The sequence below is a fragment of the Balaenoptera acutorostrata genome, chromosome 11, assembly GCF_949987535.1.
Source record: "Balaenoptera acutorostrata chromosome 11, mBalAcu1.1, whole genome shotgun sequence".
Taxonomy (NCBI): domain Eukaryota; kingdom Metazoa; phylum Chordata; class Mammalia; order Artiodactyla; family Balaenopteridae; genus Balaenoptera; species Balaenoptera acutorostrata.
In genome coordinates, this window is record NC_080074.1 from 9,174,862 (window position 1) to 9,192,855 (window position 17,994).

General features: G+C 36.5%; 1 protein-coding gene across 1 annotated transcript in view; it reads left to right on the plus strand.

Moving 5' to 3' along the window:
- Positions 1-17,994, plus strand: part of ENTHD1 (ENTH domain containing 1) — a 115,464-nt gene that overhangs the window by 86,146 nt on the left and 11,324 nt on the right. Inside the window, exon 5 of the mRNA XM_007189090.1 lies at positions 15,959-16,354. Coding sequence (XP_007189152.1) covers positions 15,959-16,354 — 396 coding nt within the window. The remainder of the gene's footprint in view (positions 1-15,958; positions 16,355-17,994) is intronic.

The window sequence follows — 17,994 nt, forward strand, 5'->3', positions numbered from 1 at the left end:
AAAGGCCATATATGACAAACCCACAGCAAACATCATTCTCAATGGTGAAAAACTGAAAGCATTTCCTCTAAGATCAGGAACGAGACAAGGATGTCCACTCTCACCACTATTATTCAACATAGTTCTGGAAGTCCTAGCCACGGCAATCAGAGAAGAAAAAGAAATAAAAGGAATACAAATTGGAAAAGAAGAAGTAAAACTGTCACTGTTTGCGGATGACATGATACTATACATAGAGAATCCTAAAACTGCCACCAGAAAACTGCTAGAGCTAATTAATGAATATGGTAAAGTTGCAGGTTACAAAATTAATGCACAGAAATCTCTTGCATTCCTATACACTAATGATGAAAAATCTGAAAGAGAAATTATGGAAACACTCCCATTTACCATTGCAACAAAAAGAATAAAATATCTAGGAATAAACCTACCTAGGGAGACAAAAGACCTGTATGCAGAAAACTATAAGACACTGATGAAAGAAATTAAAGATGATACCAACAGATGGAGAGATATACCATGTTCTTGGATTGGAAGAATCAACATTGTGAAAATGAGTATACTACCCAAAGCAATCTACAGATTCAATGCAATCCCTATCAAATTACCAATGGCATTTTTTACGGAGCTAGAACAAATCATCTTAAAATTTGTATGGAGACACAAAAGACCCCGAATAGCCAAAGCAGTCTTGAGGCAAAAAAATGGAGCTGGAGGAATCAGACTCCCTGACTTCAGACTATACTACAAAGCTACAGTAATCAAGACAATATGGTACTGGCACAAAAACAGAAACATAGATCAATGGAACAAGATAGAAAGCCCAGAGATTAACCCACGCACCTATGGTCAACTAATCTATGACAAAGGAGGCAAAGATATACAATGGAGAAAAGACAGTCTCTTCAATAAGTGGTGCTGGGAAAACTGGACAGCCACATGTAAAAGAATGAAATTAGAATACTCCCTAACACCATACACAAAAATAAACTCAAAATGGATTAGAGACCTAAATGTAAGACTGGACACTATAAAACTCTTAGAGGAAAACATAGGAAGAACACTCTTTGACATAAATCACAGCAAGATCTTTTTCGATCCACCTCCTAGAGTAATGGAAATAAAAACAGAAATAAACAAGTGGGACCTAATGAAACTTCAAAGCTTTTGCACAGCAAAGGAAACCATAAACAAGACGAAAAGACAACCCTCAGAATGGGAGAAAATATTTGCAAATGAATCAACGGACAAAGGATTAATCTCCAAAATATATAAACAGCTCATTCAGCTCAATATCAAAGAAACAAACACCCCAATCCAAAAATGGGCAGAAGACCTAAATAGACATTTCTCCAAAGAAGACATACAGACGGCCACGAAGCACATGAAAAGATGCTCAACATCACTAATTATTAGAGAAATGCAAATCAAAACTACAATGAGGTATCACCTCACTCCTGTTAGAATGGGCATCATCAGAAAATCTACAAACAACAAATGCTGGAGAGGGTGTGGAGAAAAGGGAACCCTCTTGCACTGTTGGTGGGAATGTAAATTGATACAGCCACTATGGAGAACAATATGGAGGTTCCTTAAAAAACTAAAAATAGAATTACCATATGACCCAGCAATCCCACTACTGGGCATATACCCAGAGAAAACCGTAATTCAAAAAGACACGTGCACCCGAATGTTCATTGCAGCACTATTTACAATAGCCAGGTCATGGAAGCAACCTAAATGCCCATCAACAGACGAATGGATAAAGAAGTTGTGGTACATATATACAATGGAATATTACTCAGCCATAAAAAGGAACGAAATTGAGCCATTTGTTGAGAAGTGGATGGATCTAGAGACTGTCATACAGAGTGAAGTAAGTCAGAAAGAGAAAAACAAATATCGTATATTAATGCATGTATGTGGAACCTAGAAAAATGGTACAGATGAGCCAGATTGCAGGGCAGAAGTTGAGACACAGATGTAGAGAATGGACATATGGACACCAAGGGGGGAAAACTGCGATGAGGTGGGGATGGTGGTGTGCTGAATTGGGCGCTTGGGATTGACATGTATACACTGATGTGTATAAAACTGATGCCTAATAAGAACCTGCAGTATAAAAAAACAAACAAAACAACTAATACTAAACTTTCATTGGGTTATTTGTATGGAAATATGTTAATATAAATGTTTCAGACATTACATGAAATTTCTAAAAATCTTATATTTGTATTTGTATGGAAATGTGTATGGAAATATGTTAATATAAATGTTTCAGACATTACATGAAATTTCTAAAAATCTTATATTTGTATTTGTATGGAAATATGTATGGAAATATGTTAATATAAATGTTTCAGACATTACATGAAATTTCTAAAAATCTTATATTTGTAGTTGTATGGAAATATGTATGGAAATATGTTAATATAAATGTTTCAGACATTACATGAAATTTCTAAAAATCTTATATTTGTAGTTGTATGGAAATATGTATGGAAATATGTTAATATAAATGTTTCAGACATTACATGAAATTTCTAAAAATCTTATATTTGTATTTGTATGGAAATATGTATGGAAATATGTTAATATAAATGTTTCAGACATTACAGGAAACGTCTAAAAATCTTATATGTTCTGGTATAATGTTATAAGTAATAATCCTAGTTATTACTTTAAAATGTATATCTCAGAAATAACTAATTTTCTTGTCAACTGCATTATTATGAACTTTCATCAAATCTTTAACCATGGTCATTTTTAAGTCTTTTGTCATTTACAGACAGTTCTGGGTGTACTCTGATGATTTTGCAAATATGTTCCTATAAAAGGGTTTCATCTTCAAGAAATTCATGGAAAAGACTCTGACAAGTACAGGTTTCTGGTAACTGACTGTACTGCTGAACTGAATGAATAAGCATTTTCAGAACTCTAATGAAAAACTGATGAACTCATAAAAGTGCTAACAAAAGATCAAGATGAAAAAAAAAAGAAATTAATTACATGGGACTGAGTGAACTGATGAGGATGAGTATAATTTTTGTGACTTTCTGTCTGAATTAAAAAAAAAAAAATCCCACAAGGACTCAGAGGAAAAGAATATACAAATCAATTTTCACTGCAAAGTAAAGGAGCTGTTACAGTGGAGGATTACTGGACTGAATGTCAATATTATGACATAGTATAACTGTGTTTCATGTTTGGTAATTGCAATCATTGTTGCTTTTGTTGTGGTCATCCATGTACAATGCTTGGTGTCAGTCTATTTATCTCTTGTAAAAATAAAATACAGTGTGTGTGTGTGGAAAAAAAAAAAAAAAAAAAAAAAAACAATGTCTGAAGGCTTTGCTGGTCTAATTCTGCTGGCTTTTGTATTTTCAGGCACAGCGCATAGTACATGATCCATCCTCAATATATTTGTTGCATAAATGAATGAATGAAAATATATGGAAGGTGCTGGAATAAAAAGAGCAAATGAAACATTAATAGATAAATTACAATATGGTGCTGTAAGTCATATTATTAAAATATAAGCTACGGGTGAAATAGGTGAAGGCGATTAAGAGGTACAAACCTCTAGTTATAAAATAAATAAGCTATGGGGAGGTAATATACAGCATAAGGAATATGTCAATAATATTGTAATAACATCTAGACAGATGATTACTAGACTTGTCATGGTGATCATTTCATAATGTATGCAAATGTCAAATCACTATGTAGTATACTTGAAACTCACATAATGTTGTACATCAATTATATTTCAATTATATATATATATATATATATATATATGCAGAGAGCTATAAGAACAAGGACCATCCCCCTTTGCTGGGGGAAGAGAAAAGTTACCTGTCATCAGGTATTCAGTAAGGTGTTTTCCAAAGGGACATAGATTATATAATACTTGAAGTTTTAATAGGTCAGGATTTTGTGTGTATGCTTATTTTGAGTAATAAAGCACTCATGCTTCATGAGAAATAGCACTTCATTTGAATTCACAATTTAAATGATATTTAAAGGTTTGTTGCAGTATTGCAGACTTAGACATGATTTTTACTCAGTACTGAGGTAAAAAAGTTTATTATTGGTCTGTACATCTAATGGGGAAAATGTTTGAGAACTGTAGTTCCTCATCTCATCGTCATCTTTCCACGGCACCCCAGGTCTCTTGGTCTCAAATACCAAGAACCAGTGGGTACAAAGAGCATGCATCGTGCTTGGGGTCTGTGAATACAGAAGTTTCTGGGGAGAAGGGAGAGTACTGGCGTGTTCAGGTTCCAGTCTGCTTCCAGGCAGGGCCATGGTGGGGACTCCCTCGTAATGCCACCTCTTTAGACTGTCCCAAAATACAGTACCTGTTTATTCGTTTACTGTGGGCCAGGTACCATTTCAAACATCTCGTATATTTAATTCATGTCAGAATTAAACCTCTGACACAATTTAGCTTAATATTTTACTCTCCTGGAGTCACCTGTAGGGTTTTATTGTCATTACAAGGTTTGGTTGGATGGTCACAAACACTTGTGTCTTCAGGCACCTGCCCATCTCGGTCAGCCTGGAGTATGCCCTGTAGCACGTGGAGACCTTAGCGTGCCAGAGACCAGATCCACTTAAACTCTAGCCTAAAAAACAGAAAAACGGACATAGGGAATGATCACCAGCTTCCCGAAGACATTTCCAGCTTCAGTTTTGATAACGGTAATCTGTTGAGGGAAATTATAGTTTTTATTATTGTTGGAACCATAACTATGGTGTAAAATTTAATAATGAGCATCCTGTATCTACCTATTTTATAATCCATTCATGGTGATCCATTTTCATGGCCTGAAAGTCTTCAGCCGTCCCACTTGAAGATTTTTAAAGAAAAGCACCTTAATTTTAAATGTGTCCATATCTCTGTTTTTCTGTGAGACGCTAAACCATTATCTCAAATTTATATCGAAAGAAGTACTAAATATACTTGGCATATTTCATAGAGCTATATTTTCCAAATATGTTTTCTTATGTTAATACTTGGATATAATATATACTACAGTTAAATATAATGATATACGATAAAAAATTCTCAGAACCTATAACTGTGTGTATATACACCCACACATACACATATGCATACACACACTTATCATAGATCATATGGAGAGTATAGCTATTCTAACTTACTATGATTATTTGGGGCTTTATGTATATATTGTAAGGTAAATATATTAAGATTTTCATGTCAAACATGTTATTTAACTTTCACATTAACTATCCATTTTAACTTAATGGTCTGTCTACTTTAAACCAATATACTAATGAGCAATTCAAATCATCCCTCCATGTTAATAATTTATAACTCCAGCCTCTTAGCAAAATGGCCTTATTATCTTTTTTTTTTTTAACATCTTTATTGGAGTATAATTGCTTTACAATGGTGTGTTAGTTTCTGCTTTATAACAAAGTGAATCAGCTATACATATACATATATCCCCATATCTCCTCCCTCTTGCGTCTCCCTCCCACCCTCCCTATCCCACCCCTCTAGGTGGTCACAAAGCACCAGCTGATCTCCCTGTGCTATGCGGCTGCTTCCCACTAGTTATCTGTTTTACATTTGGTAGTGTATATATGTCCATGCCACTCTCTCACTTTGTCCCAGCTTACCCTTCCCCCTCCCCGTGTCCTCAAGTCCGTTCTCTACATCTGCGTCTTTATTCCTGTCCTGCCCCTAGGTTCTTCAGAACCATTTTTTCTTTCTTTTTTTTTTTAGATTCCATATATATGTGTTAGCATACGGTATTTGTTTTTCTCTTTCTGACTTACTTCACTCTGTATAACAGACTCTAGGTCCATCCACCTCACTACAAATAACTCAATTTTGTTTCTTTTTATGGCTGAGTAATATTCCATTGTATATATGCCTTATTATCTTCAGGTCCTGTTTCCTTTGATTAACATAATTACTAAAGTAGAAGCTCCTTCAGTTACACAGTTTTAAACTACAGAAAGACATATTTTGGCATCCATCTTTTGTCATGCATGCCAGCTCTCTGCTTTGTAGCTGTAATTGGATACTATGTATCAGACTAACAGGAGAACTGATCACAGCAATAGCTCTGTTGGAATATAACACCCATTATTAGAGTCACAATATAATAGAATATAAAATAATTTGCAGTGATTATAGTACCTGAAACAAGGCAATGGAATTATTGAAAAATGAAAAAGTGTTACCAGTATGGGAATGTTCCTATCTGTAGGCAAAGTCTCTCAACTCAGAATTAAATCTGATGTTCTCTTTTAAAAATGATTTCATCATCGTCTCCAAACTAGCAAAAACATTTTCAGTACCTTCGACAACATAGCTATTTCTCTTTTGTCCTTAGGCTCAAAGCGTGGAGGTGTGTTGTTGTTGGTTTTTTTTTTTCCTTGCTTCAGGCATTTTGGTGATAGTCTGCATTTAAATATGCTGTCTGATGTCTTACATAGGGAATAAGCTTCTTCCTAAAGATAACTGTCAAGAATATCCAAACCAGCTTTAGTATGACTGACATTTCAAGGTCCTATTTTGCATTAATCAAGTATATTAGCAGGTGTAAATCACTGTACAATGAAGAGACTGGGTACAGTCTCATAATTTAATACTGGGCTTCCCATCCAGGAGTCTGCTGGATATATACTTGAGAATAAAGCTTTTTGACATTCAGGTTTAAATTGAAAGAAAATGAGAAACCAGATAAAGCAAGCCAACCAAATTAATTCACTCTGTACTCCTCTCTGCCTTTTCAGTGGAATCCAGAGAAATTCTCTCCCAGAGAAAGTTGGGAAGCCCTCACGAAACAAACCCTTTAGTGTTTACAGAGTATCCATTTATGTGCTTTGTGTTCAAACATAAAAAGACAAACCTTTTGCTGTTCTCCATCAAATCCCCACAGGTTCTCCTGGGCTTCAGAAAATTTTCCATAAATGCTGTTCATTCTTTATATGAATCCAAGAAAAAATCTACCCCACACCCCTTCCTGGGAGAAGACAAACAGGCACAGATACACAGGCCAACTTAACTCTTTCCCCCACTACAAGGCCCCGCATCCCTAAAGGCAGCCCCAGGGACAAATGGCCTGAACCCAGTCACTTCACAGTTATGCACCATTACAACGACTGTGGTAAAGAAGTACTTGGTGCAGCTGGTTCTACCACACTCTCTAGTCCTTCCTTTACTCCCCTAAAAAGAGCATTGGTTTAGAATTCAGGAATCTGGAGTTTAGTCCTACTTCTGCCCTTTAATCATTATGTGATCCTGGCAAGTCACCTAATCTCTGGAAGTCTCAGGTTCTCCTGTATATCACGAAGGGACTGAATTAGAATGTCCTCTAAGACTTCTCCTGTCCTATAGTCAAGTTTCTTTTAATGACTAGATCATCCAGATAATGATTCCTTGAACAAACACTTATCAAGTGACTGTTTAGGTACTCCACCGGTCAGTTACAGGTTGAACAAGTTGCACAGGATGTGTGCCCTGAGCGGGTGTTCAGCCTCCAGGGGTGCCAGAGCTGTCAACAAGCTCTAACAGGTCGTCAACCACAGATTTGTTTATTGCTGATACCAGAGCTTAGTGCCTGCCACATACTAATATGTAATAAATATTTGTCAAATGAATGAATAATATTTGAAATAATAAGTGAAAATAAGAATATTCACATTGTATTATGCAAAAGCAAAGAAAAGAGGGATTCATTTTAACTTTGAGGATATAGAAAAGACTTTACAAAGGAGGTAGTATTTGAATTGAGTTTAGAAGAGTGAAATAGTTTTTGACAGAGAAGGGTAAGGATGAGGATATTCTAGACTGAGGGAAGAACATGAGCAAAACCAGAGAGACATGAAAGTGTATGTCCGCCTAATGACCATCACCCTGGAAGCTGGAATCAGGTATAAAGAGGGAGAAGAGCATTTCAGGCAGGAGGAACAGTGTGGGTGAAGACTTGGTGCCTGGCAGGAGCATGGTAAATGTGAAGAACTGGGAGAAGTTAAGCATAGCAGAATCATACGGTTTTAGGAAAAGTAATACAAAACGAGACAAGAGAAGTAAATGGGGACTGATTTATGAAGAGCCTTGTAAACCATATTAAGTAGTTTGAAGAAGTATTGGAAAGAAAATGATCAGATGTTCAGTTTGGAAAGGTCACTCTGGCTGTGCTATGCAGATTGAACTGAGGCGACAGGGCGAGGAGACCTTTTAGAGGCTGTGGGAGCAGCTATGCTCCAAAATAACCTGCATGACTGGGAGGTTCATGGTCATATTAATAGAGGTAGACCAAACACCCAAGGATGAGGAGGCTGGAGGGTAGTGAGACTGCCCTGTGCAGAGGGATGAGTAGGTATTTAGGGCTAACACTCAGCAGAAGTCAGAGCTGAGAATTAAAATGTGCGAATTACTTGCTTACAGGTGATAGATCTCATCCTCCTTTAAGTATGGTAATAGGTGACATCGCCCTGGGGTATTGCAGAGGCAGAAAAGAAAGGGGCCAAGGATAGACTGTCTACATTTTAGAGGAAACAGAGCCAGGGAAGAACATTGAAAAGATTGCTTAGTGAGATGGAGGCGCGCCAGCAGAGTTCAGCTGAAGCAACCACCGAGGAATGAGTTTCAAGGAGTGTCTTGAGATTTCCATTTCCTTCTTCCTCATCACTCCTGCCTGTCAGTCATGAGGTCCCCTGGCCCTGGCTCCTTCCTTTCTCTGCAGATTTCACTCCACCCCTCTGCCACACGCTTTGCTCTAGGACCACCGAATGGTTTGTATCTGCCCTGCTTTCCCCCGCCCCACGCTGTCTGTAACCTTCATTGCTTTGCTGAGGTTGTCCCACCTACTTGGACACCCTTCCCATCTTTCTCATCTTGGTTGACTTCTCCTCCTTTCAGCTCGGCTCAAACACTACCTCTTTCAGAAGACTTCCTTGAACCTCTTTGACATCTTTGTACCTCTAAACCTCACACAGTGCCTGAATGTGTAGTTTCTTGGTACTTGTTTTGGTATTAAATTAACCTTAGAATCTGAATTTCTCTGGTCTCCTGGTTGCTTTTCCTTATTTCTATTCTCTCCCAGCCCTAGAGCATTTAATTTAAAGATATAGCAATAATTTACCTAAAGTACTGTATCAGCCAGAATCCAGTAAAGAGACAAAACAGTGTACCAGTTATGGTTCTGGCAGCTTTATTGAGGTATAATTATCATACAATCAATGTAAATATTTAAAGTGTATAACTTGATAAGTTTTGACATATGTATATACCCGTGAAATGACAACCACAATCAAGATAATACTCATCATCCCCCAAAGTTTCCTTGTGCCCTTGGTAATCCTTACACCTGCCCTTCCCTGCCTTGCCCCTTCCCTGTTCCTATGTAACCACTAATCTACTTCCTGTCATTATAGATTTTATGAATTTTCTAGAATTTATATAAATGGATTCATACAGTAGGTGCTTTTTTGTCTGGCTTATTTCACTGTCTGGCCTAATTATTTTGAAGTTGTGTGCATCAATAGTTCGCTCATTTTTTTTTTTATTGGAGTATAATTGCTTTACAATGGTGTGTTAGTTTCTGCTTTATAACAAAGTGAATCAGTTATACATATACATATGTTCCCATATCTCTTCCCTCTTGTATCTCCCTCCCTCCCACCCTCCCTATCCCACCCCTCTAGGTGGTCACAAAGCACAGAGCTGATCTCCCTGTGCTATGCGGTTGCTTCCCATTAGCTATCTATTTTACGTTTGGTAGTGTATATATGTCCATGCCACTCTCTCACTTTGTCACATCTTACCCTTCCCCCTCCCCATATCCTCAAGTCCATTCTCTAGTAGGTCTGTGTCTTTATTCCCGTCTTGCCATTAGGTTCTTTTCATTGTATGGGTATACCATAATTTGTTTATCCGCTCACCTATTGAGGGACATTTGGGTTGTTTTCAGATTTTGTCTGTCACAAAAAAATCTGCTATAAACATTCATGAAGAAGTCTTGGGAATTCCCTGGTGGTCCAGTGGTTAAGAATCCAGTCTTCCAATGCAGAGGGTGCGGGTTTGATCCCTGGTCGGGGAACTAAGATCCCACGTGCCGTGCAGCTCAGCCAAAAAATTAAAAAAAAAAAAACAAAAAACCAACCAACGAAACAAAAAGACATTCATGAAGAAGTCTTTGTGAGGACTTAAATTTTATTTTCTATTGGCAAATACCTAGGAGTGGAATGCTGTGTCAGCCAAACTGTTTCCCAAAGTAATTGCACACTCTTACATTCCCAACAGCAATGTGTGTTACTCTAACCAGTGTCCTGTGAATGATGAGGTCTCCCACTGGCTAGTGGATGCATGAACTCCCCACCCGTGTGAGCTCTGAAGATCACACCTACTGTTCCTTTCGGGAGGTGCATGCCCCGGCTTCAGGTAGTTTCCTCACCTGCCTGCACTGATCAGCAGATCTCCAGAGGTTTCCCTGGTACTGTGCCCTACACACTCCTATCATCTTGGCCTCCGCAGATGCCCAGCTCCATCTCCTCAACTCGGATACTACTGCACTCCCCCGGGGTTCCCACTTCTTTCTCTGTGGCCTGGAAACTCTCTCCAGGCAGTACACTGGGAAAATCCTTAGGGCTCACCTTCTTTATTTCCTTCTTTCAGGATTCACTGTCCTGTATTGCCTGAAGTTCACAGTCTGGAAACACTGTTTCATTAATTTTGTCCAGTTTCTCAGTTGTTTTAAGCAGTAGGTTAAATCCAGTCTCTGTTCCATCTTAGCCAGAAGAGGAAGTCTAATCAGCACCAGTTATTTTAACAGAGTTTCTTCTTTGACCTATGGGCATTTGAAGTGTGTTTTTATTTATTTATTTTTTTTGGCTGTGCCACACGGCTTGTGGGATCTTAGTTCCTTGACCAGGGATTGAACTCGCACCCTAGGCAGTGAAAGCACGGAGTCCTAACCACTGGACCACCAGGGAATTCCCTGAAGTGTGTTTTTAAATCTCCAAATATTGGGGAGTTTTTTCTGGGTATATTATTATTTATTTCTAATTCAATACCACTGGCCAGAGAAGTTAATATAAGATTTCAAGCTTTTAAAGTCTATTGAGATTTGTTTCATGGCTCAGCATATAGTTTATCTTGGTAAACATACCACGTGTACTTGCAAATTTACCAAAAAATGTGTATTCCGCAGTGGTTAGGTGTGGTGCTTTATAGATGTTGATTAAGTCATGATAGATGATAGTGTTATGTCTTCTGTATCCTGATATTTTGTGTATTCTGTCACTTGCTGAGAGAGGGGTATCAAAATTGTCAACTGTGATTTGGTTGGATTTGTCTAATTCTCTCTCTAATTTTATCAGTTTTTGCTTCATTTAGTTTGAAACTCTGTCATACATCTACATACACATATTATGTTTATATCTTCCAGATGATTGACTCTTTTGTCATTATGAACTGTCCCTTTTATTCTCTAATAATACCCTTTGTCTTGAAGCCTATTTTATCTGATCTTAATATAGCCACTCAGCTTTTTAATGCTTATTGTTGCATGGTATGTCTTTTAAAATCCTTTTACTTTCAATTTATTTGTGACTTTGTTTTTAAACTGTGTCTCTTGTATATGGCATATAATTGGATCTTGTTTTTTATCCAGTCTGGAAAATGTGACTGAAAAAAACACTGATATGGTTGGATTTAGGTCTACTATTTTATTTTCTGCTTGTCCCATCTGTGTTTTGTTCCTCTGTTCTTTCCTTACTGCCTTCTTTTGGGCTAATTCAAAATTTTTTAGAATTCCATTTTAATTTATCAATTGGATTTTTAGTTATACCTCTTTGTATTAATTTTAGTGGTTTCTCTAGGGATTAATTTATATATCCTGAACTTTGTGCAGTCCCATTGCATCACTACTTCGCATAAAATGTAAGAATCTTGCAGCAGTATAGGTCTAATTTACTACCCCATCATTTATGCCGTAAATGTAGTATAAATTATATTTACATTTGTTGTAATACTTCACACACAGTGTTATAATTTTTTAAACAGTCACATATATTTTAAAGAAATTAAGAGAAAAAATAATATTCTATATTTACCTTAATATTTCCCATTTCTAGCACTCCTTATCCTTCCCAAAGATCCAACTTCCCATCTGGTATAATAATTTTTCTTCAACCTGAAGTACTTCCTTTAGCATATCTTGTTATAAAGGCCTGCTAGCCCTTAATTCTCTTAGTTTTTGTTCATCTGAATATGTTTTTATTTTGCCTTCAGTTTTAAAGGACATTATTGCAGAATATAGAATTCTGCATTGACAGTCTTCTTTTCCTTTCAGCACAATATATATGTGTGTATGTGTGTATATATATATACATATTATAATCTGGTAATTAATACAGTTTATTGGCTTTTGCCCCTTTTTTGTTTTACCTTTCCTACTCCCTCACTTGTGCTCTTGAGATCACCAGCCAAATCAACTACCTGCATCTAAGTCTTTTTTTCAGAGTCTGCTTTTGGGGGAACCCAAACTGAAACATGTTCAGTTTACGTTATATAAATCTGTATACGAATATACAAATACTTTCTTTTTTTCCCATGAAAAAGACCATTTGCTAAACAAATGTATTCTTTATATTCACTCATTTATTGAGAAGCTGCAGTCTCCTATACATTGTGAAATTGAACTGGTAACTTGTATTATTAGTTATTTTTATGTCTTTGGCACTTTGTGTGTATATACATGCAAGTATGTATATATATTCTTTCCTTCTACCTATCTACTTATCTATCTCAATAAAATACACACTTGCTCTTAAGTTCATTGACAATTAGAACTATGACTTCCTCTTAAGTATGTCTCTAAAATCTAATACAGTTCAGTGCAAACAGTAGGTGCTCAACAAGCATTTCTTGATTGATCATTGATTGATCATTCTTATTTTTAGGCTTCACATACACTATACATTGTTATACACAAAGTCAACATATAAAATTGATATTAGATAATTTACAAATTAAGGAATTATTAAATTTAACAAGTATTTGCACACCTCCTATAGGCAAAAGCATGGTGGAGGCTATGAAGTCAGAATGCAGGAACATGATATGGTGTGTGATAGGCTCTATACAGCAAATAATTCAGTGAAAAAATGAGTTTACAGAAATAAATACTATTTCATAGAAGGGAAGGATTAAGATTGAGCGATAGACATGACTGGAAATAGCTTCCAGAAGTAGTAATTATTTGAGAAGGGCCTTGAGGAATTGGTAGGATTTAAATAGACAGAGAACGGGGAGGGTGCTGCAGTGTTGGAGTGCAGGGTGAAAAATCAATGGTAATAAAGCTAAAGAAAGATGGAATAACACGGAGAATGAGGGTAAAGGGACCTGAATGAACATGGGGTGTGTGAGTAACCAAGAGAATGGCCTGACTGAGGGTTAGTTTCCTACTGAGTAACGATAGAAAATAAGCAATGAAGGGCCTTTAAACCCAAGGCATGTAGACTTTGTCACTGAAACAAGAGGGAATTTTTGCAGGATTTTTTTAACGTGAACTATAAATAACTAAAGTAGAGATTGAATTGAAGAGGATCAGTTTGGCATGTTGCACAGAAAGAGCAGGGATGAAACACGGCTGATGGCATAGAAACCCAGTACAACTTGCTGTCTAGAATCTTCAGGCCTCTTTAGCTTTCCGTTTAAGTGAAGATTCTTCTCTTTTAGGTAATCTGTGCATTTAAAATCATTATTTTCGATTTGTCATCGTGCTTTCTCTTTTAGATCATAGTACTTTATTCATTTTAAAAGGTTATCAGTTTTTTAAAAAGTCTAAGCAACCAGAAGATTGCATTCTGTTCTTTCTGGACTATTGAGAAAGAGGGCTGATAGAAACATAATGACTCCAGTCTGGTTTTTTTCGTTGAATTTTAAGATTTTTTTTTTTGTTCTTTTGTAATTTTAAACTTTTGTACTAAACTTTAAAATTATGGTTATACAGATGACTTTATACATCCCAATTCTGAGATTTAGATGGAGTGTTATTATGACTATTGTCATCAGAAAGTCACTGTCACTCTGAATTATCTTAGTTTACATATTGCTAAATTTCAAGATGATTTCATTACTTATAGAAAGACTTTCCTCCTAAGAAAAATGAAAGTCAATGGAAAAATATTTAACTAAAATTCACTTTTTAGGAATGCTTTTATGTCAATCTGGTGATGTACACATGCACTTTGGGATACCATTGATCTCATATTCTACTAAGAATATATTAATTTTTTAAAGAACCTTTATCAGCTAGGTATAACTTGATCATATGCACATCAGGAATGTTTTAGAAGTTATTTTCATCTACCAATTTTCCATTTTCTTTAATCATTATTAAGTAGTTAAACTATATTCAGTTTAAAAAACAAAGGCATTACCTTTTTTTATTCTTGTGCTTCAGTTTGGCTTTTCACTCAACAAGCACTTATCAATCACATCCTATGGGAATGGCACTGTTGTGTGCTGCGGTATAAAGAAAACTCCTAGTAAGGTCTCCTCAAGGATCCTGTTTTCAGGTAGGCAGCCAGACTTGTAGTTAACAAGATGAAGTGTTTCAATTGCTCACAGGGCTCCAAACAGGATACGGTAAGATAAACAATAATAGGATAAAGCGAGGAAAAAAAATCAGGGCAAGCTTTATAGAGAAGGTGAGAGTTGAATTGAGTTTTAAAAGATGAAAAAGTTTGGAGATGAGAGGGCTGGGGAAAAATGGAATTCCTGGTAGAGGTAATGATTTAGGTTTCTTGAACTGTCTGATTTTGTGGTAAACCAGCAGCACTTTTGCCCAGGTTAGCCTCCAACTGTGGATGAAAATGGAAAGGAAGGTTAGAGTCAAAGAAAATTTGTTTTTCTTTATAATAACTCAGAGCCTGCAAGTGATGATAATAAGCATCTCACTGCACACTATGAGGTATGTTGTGATGCACATTGTGATATGTAAACACTTGATAGCAACTTACATAATTCCTGTAGCCTCCTCTCTTTTGGGAGCTCAAATGAGACAGTCTTCCTCTTGCCCTCTCTCAGTTTTCTTTCTTTCCATATCCAACTTCAGATGAAACTATTTGAGAGCAAGTCCCTAGCACTGACAGTGTTGATAATAATTTGCATCTAGAAACTTGGACCAGGCTCATAATTCATATTCAGTAATATTTCCATATCAGACCCACCCTAAATTTCAGATCTTCTCCATTCTTTCAATTCCTTCAATTTGTAATAAATACTATTTGTCTGTTGTATTCCAGGTACTTTGCCTGTTATATTCTAGGTACTTTGGTAATATTAATGAATAAAAGGGACAAAGATCCCTGACCTGATGGAACTTACATTTTAGTAATCATCACAACTGCTCTGGAAAATTGCTTTTTTTCTCCCACAGAGATTTATTATTAAAATTAGGTTGCTATCTAAGAGAGTGATTTTCTTTTACGGGCTTTGTATAGACACTGGGGTGGGAAGACATTTTTTATTTCTGGGGAGAAAGGCTTTTTTGTAGCTGGGGGTTCTGTAAGGCTAGACCAGTATGGTGTGGCATATTTTCTCTAGTTTATCTTGTAAGAGATGAAAGTTTGAAGGCACTAAAAATATAGTGGTTTCAGAGACAGATAAGTGGGTGAAGGGAGAAATATTTAAAGACAAGTTATTTGAAGCTTTCCTTGCCTTGGCTTCAGTGAGGAGAGAGAGAGAGAAGACAGCCACCAAATGACTAGTGCATCAATTATAGCTTGGGTATACTTTATATAGACAGAAGAGAAACATAGTAAGAAAGTAGAAACGACTATATAGGAGAGAATTCTGTTATGGCATTAAAAAAATCCAATTATTAAAAATGCAGTAAATTTGAAATAGAGTATTTTCAGTTTTATTTTTTGTTTACAGCTCTTATTTGTTACTTCACAGATGCTGGGCCTGTTCCCTCAGAAAAAAGCCCATCTCTGCAGACAAATGTGAGTTTCGACAAGAAATCAGACAGTACCATTACAAATACTGTAATAGAAAACCCTTTGCAAACGTCTCTAGAAAAGCAGCCAGCTGCAAAAAGTTTTGAAACATTGACAACTTTACCAGCATTTTGGCCATCTAGTAAAGAAGAGTTCATCAACCCTAATTTAAGGATATCAAAGTCGGATTCTACTTTCTATAACCAGAGCTCTGTGGAGACACTCTATGTCTCTCCCTCATTCAAAACATTTGACCCAGTGAAAGAGACTGTAATCAGTAAGGACCATCAGAAACCAACAGAATCCGGCCTGGTTCAGATGGAGGGTGAAAACCTCAAGACCTTAACCACATGGGGTGAGTCTACAAAAAACAAGCAGAAAACCTCTTTTGAAGTACTCTTCTTTTACTTTTCTCTGCTTTCTGCCTCCTGTTTTTGTTCCCTCCTTTTACTCTCCATCCATTGGTATTAAGAGAGGTACTTGAGCTGGGAAAGTCCCTGTTTATTAAAGGGCTAATAGCAGTTCATCTTTGTGGGTTACAAGTGCTTGATTGAAGCACACGTTCTGAACAGTTTTGATGCAGAACAAATTAGAAAGAACTAGCATTAAAGAAGAGCTTCCTGTTAAACATTTAGGCTAATTATTAAAAAACTATATGAAAAAAATTGGTTAGTATGTATATCGGAATGTATACACACACACACCCCCATATATATATATATGGGAACATATATATATATATATATATATATGGGAACACATGAATATGTGTGTGTGTGTTTTCCCTTTTTTAAAAGAGCTGTGTACTGATTCCAAAAACAGGTGGAGAATCTCTTCCCTTTTCTGTCTTACAAAACATTAAGAGGGTTGCAGTATTCTTTAGACTGGATGATAAAGGATAAAGCCAGTTGAGATTCCAGGTCGTTGGCCATCAGATATTAAATCCTACATTTTTATAATTACACTTTCTTCTGTAAAGTTAATTAGTAAAAGAATAACTTGTTTGCTGGTGCATTTTTCAAAGACTAAGTAGTTTATTGATTCTTATATATGATAATGCTAACTAACTCATATAACTATAAAGTTTTTAATATAACTCTTTTAAACTGCCTCAAATTCAGGTCAGAAGTACAATATAAATACAAACAATGGAAGCCAAAATGTTGAGGTTAAAGAAATTTATCTTGGTGCTAGTAAGGCCAGTGAATAACAAAAGACTCTTCTTACTGCTCTTTCCAGAATTTTTTTGAATTGAGTAGCCTAAAAATAAGACTAATTCTTAGTTTTGTCACCAGATCAACTTTTCTGCTGAGACTGCTGATGGAGAACCCAATTAGTACTGGTTATGACGGCCATGTTAGTTTATGTGCATGGCTGTCCCCCGGGAAGTTGTTATTTTGATTCATTTCTTTCACAAATACCACACAAAGAAAACTGAAAATAAATTTTGGTCACTGCTTGTGTACCAAGTACATTTAATTATAAAAATTAGCAAGAAGTTCCTCTAAAACCAGTTAACAAGGAAGACTTCTCCTACTTAAAATGAAGTAGATAGCATTAGTCTAATCCTCCACCAAAAATACTGGTTAAAGCTGGAAAACTATTAGAAGTCATCGTAAAACAACCAAGGTAGAGAACACATGATGGGTCAGGATCCTAGGAAAAAGGATTGTGATGTTGTGATATAATAAGAAATATATATTTGGTCTTCATCACTGATTCCTGGCACAGAGCTCCTGAAACCCTTGTAATTTCCTGAGTGATAGGAGAGAGAGGAGCATCTTTTGTTATTCATAATAAGCCCTTTCAAGCCCACCCCTGACCTGTGGGGAGAGGAGACGGGGTGGATGCTGAGTTAATCATCAGGGGCCAATGATTTGGTCAATCATGGCTACGTATTGGAACCTCTGTAAAAACCCTAGACAACGGGGTTTAGAGTGCTTCCTGGTTGGGGAACACATAAAGGTTCTGGGAGGATGGCACACCTGGAGAAGT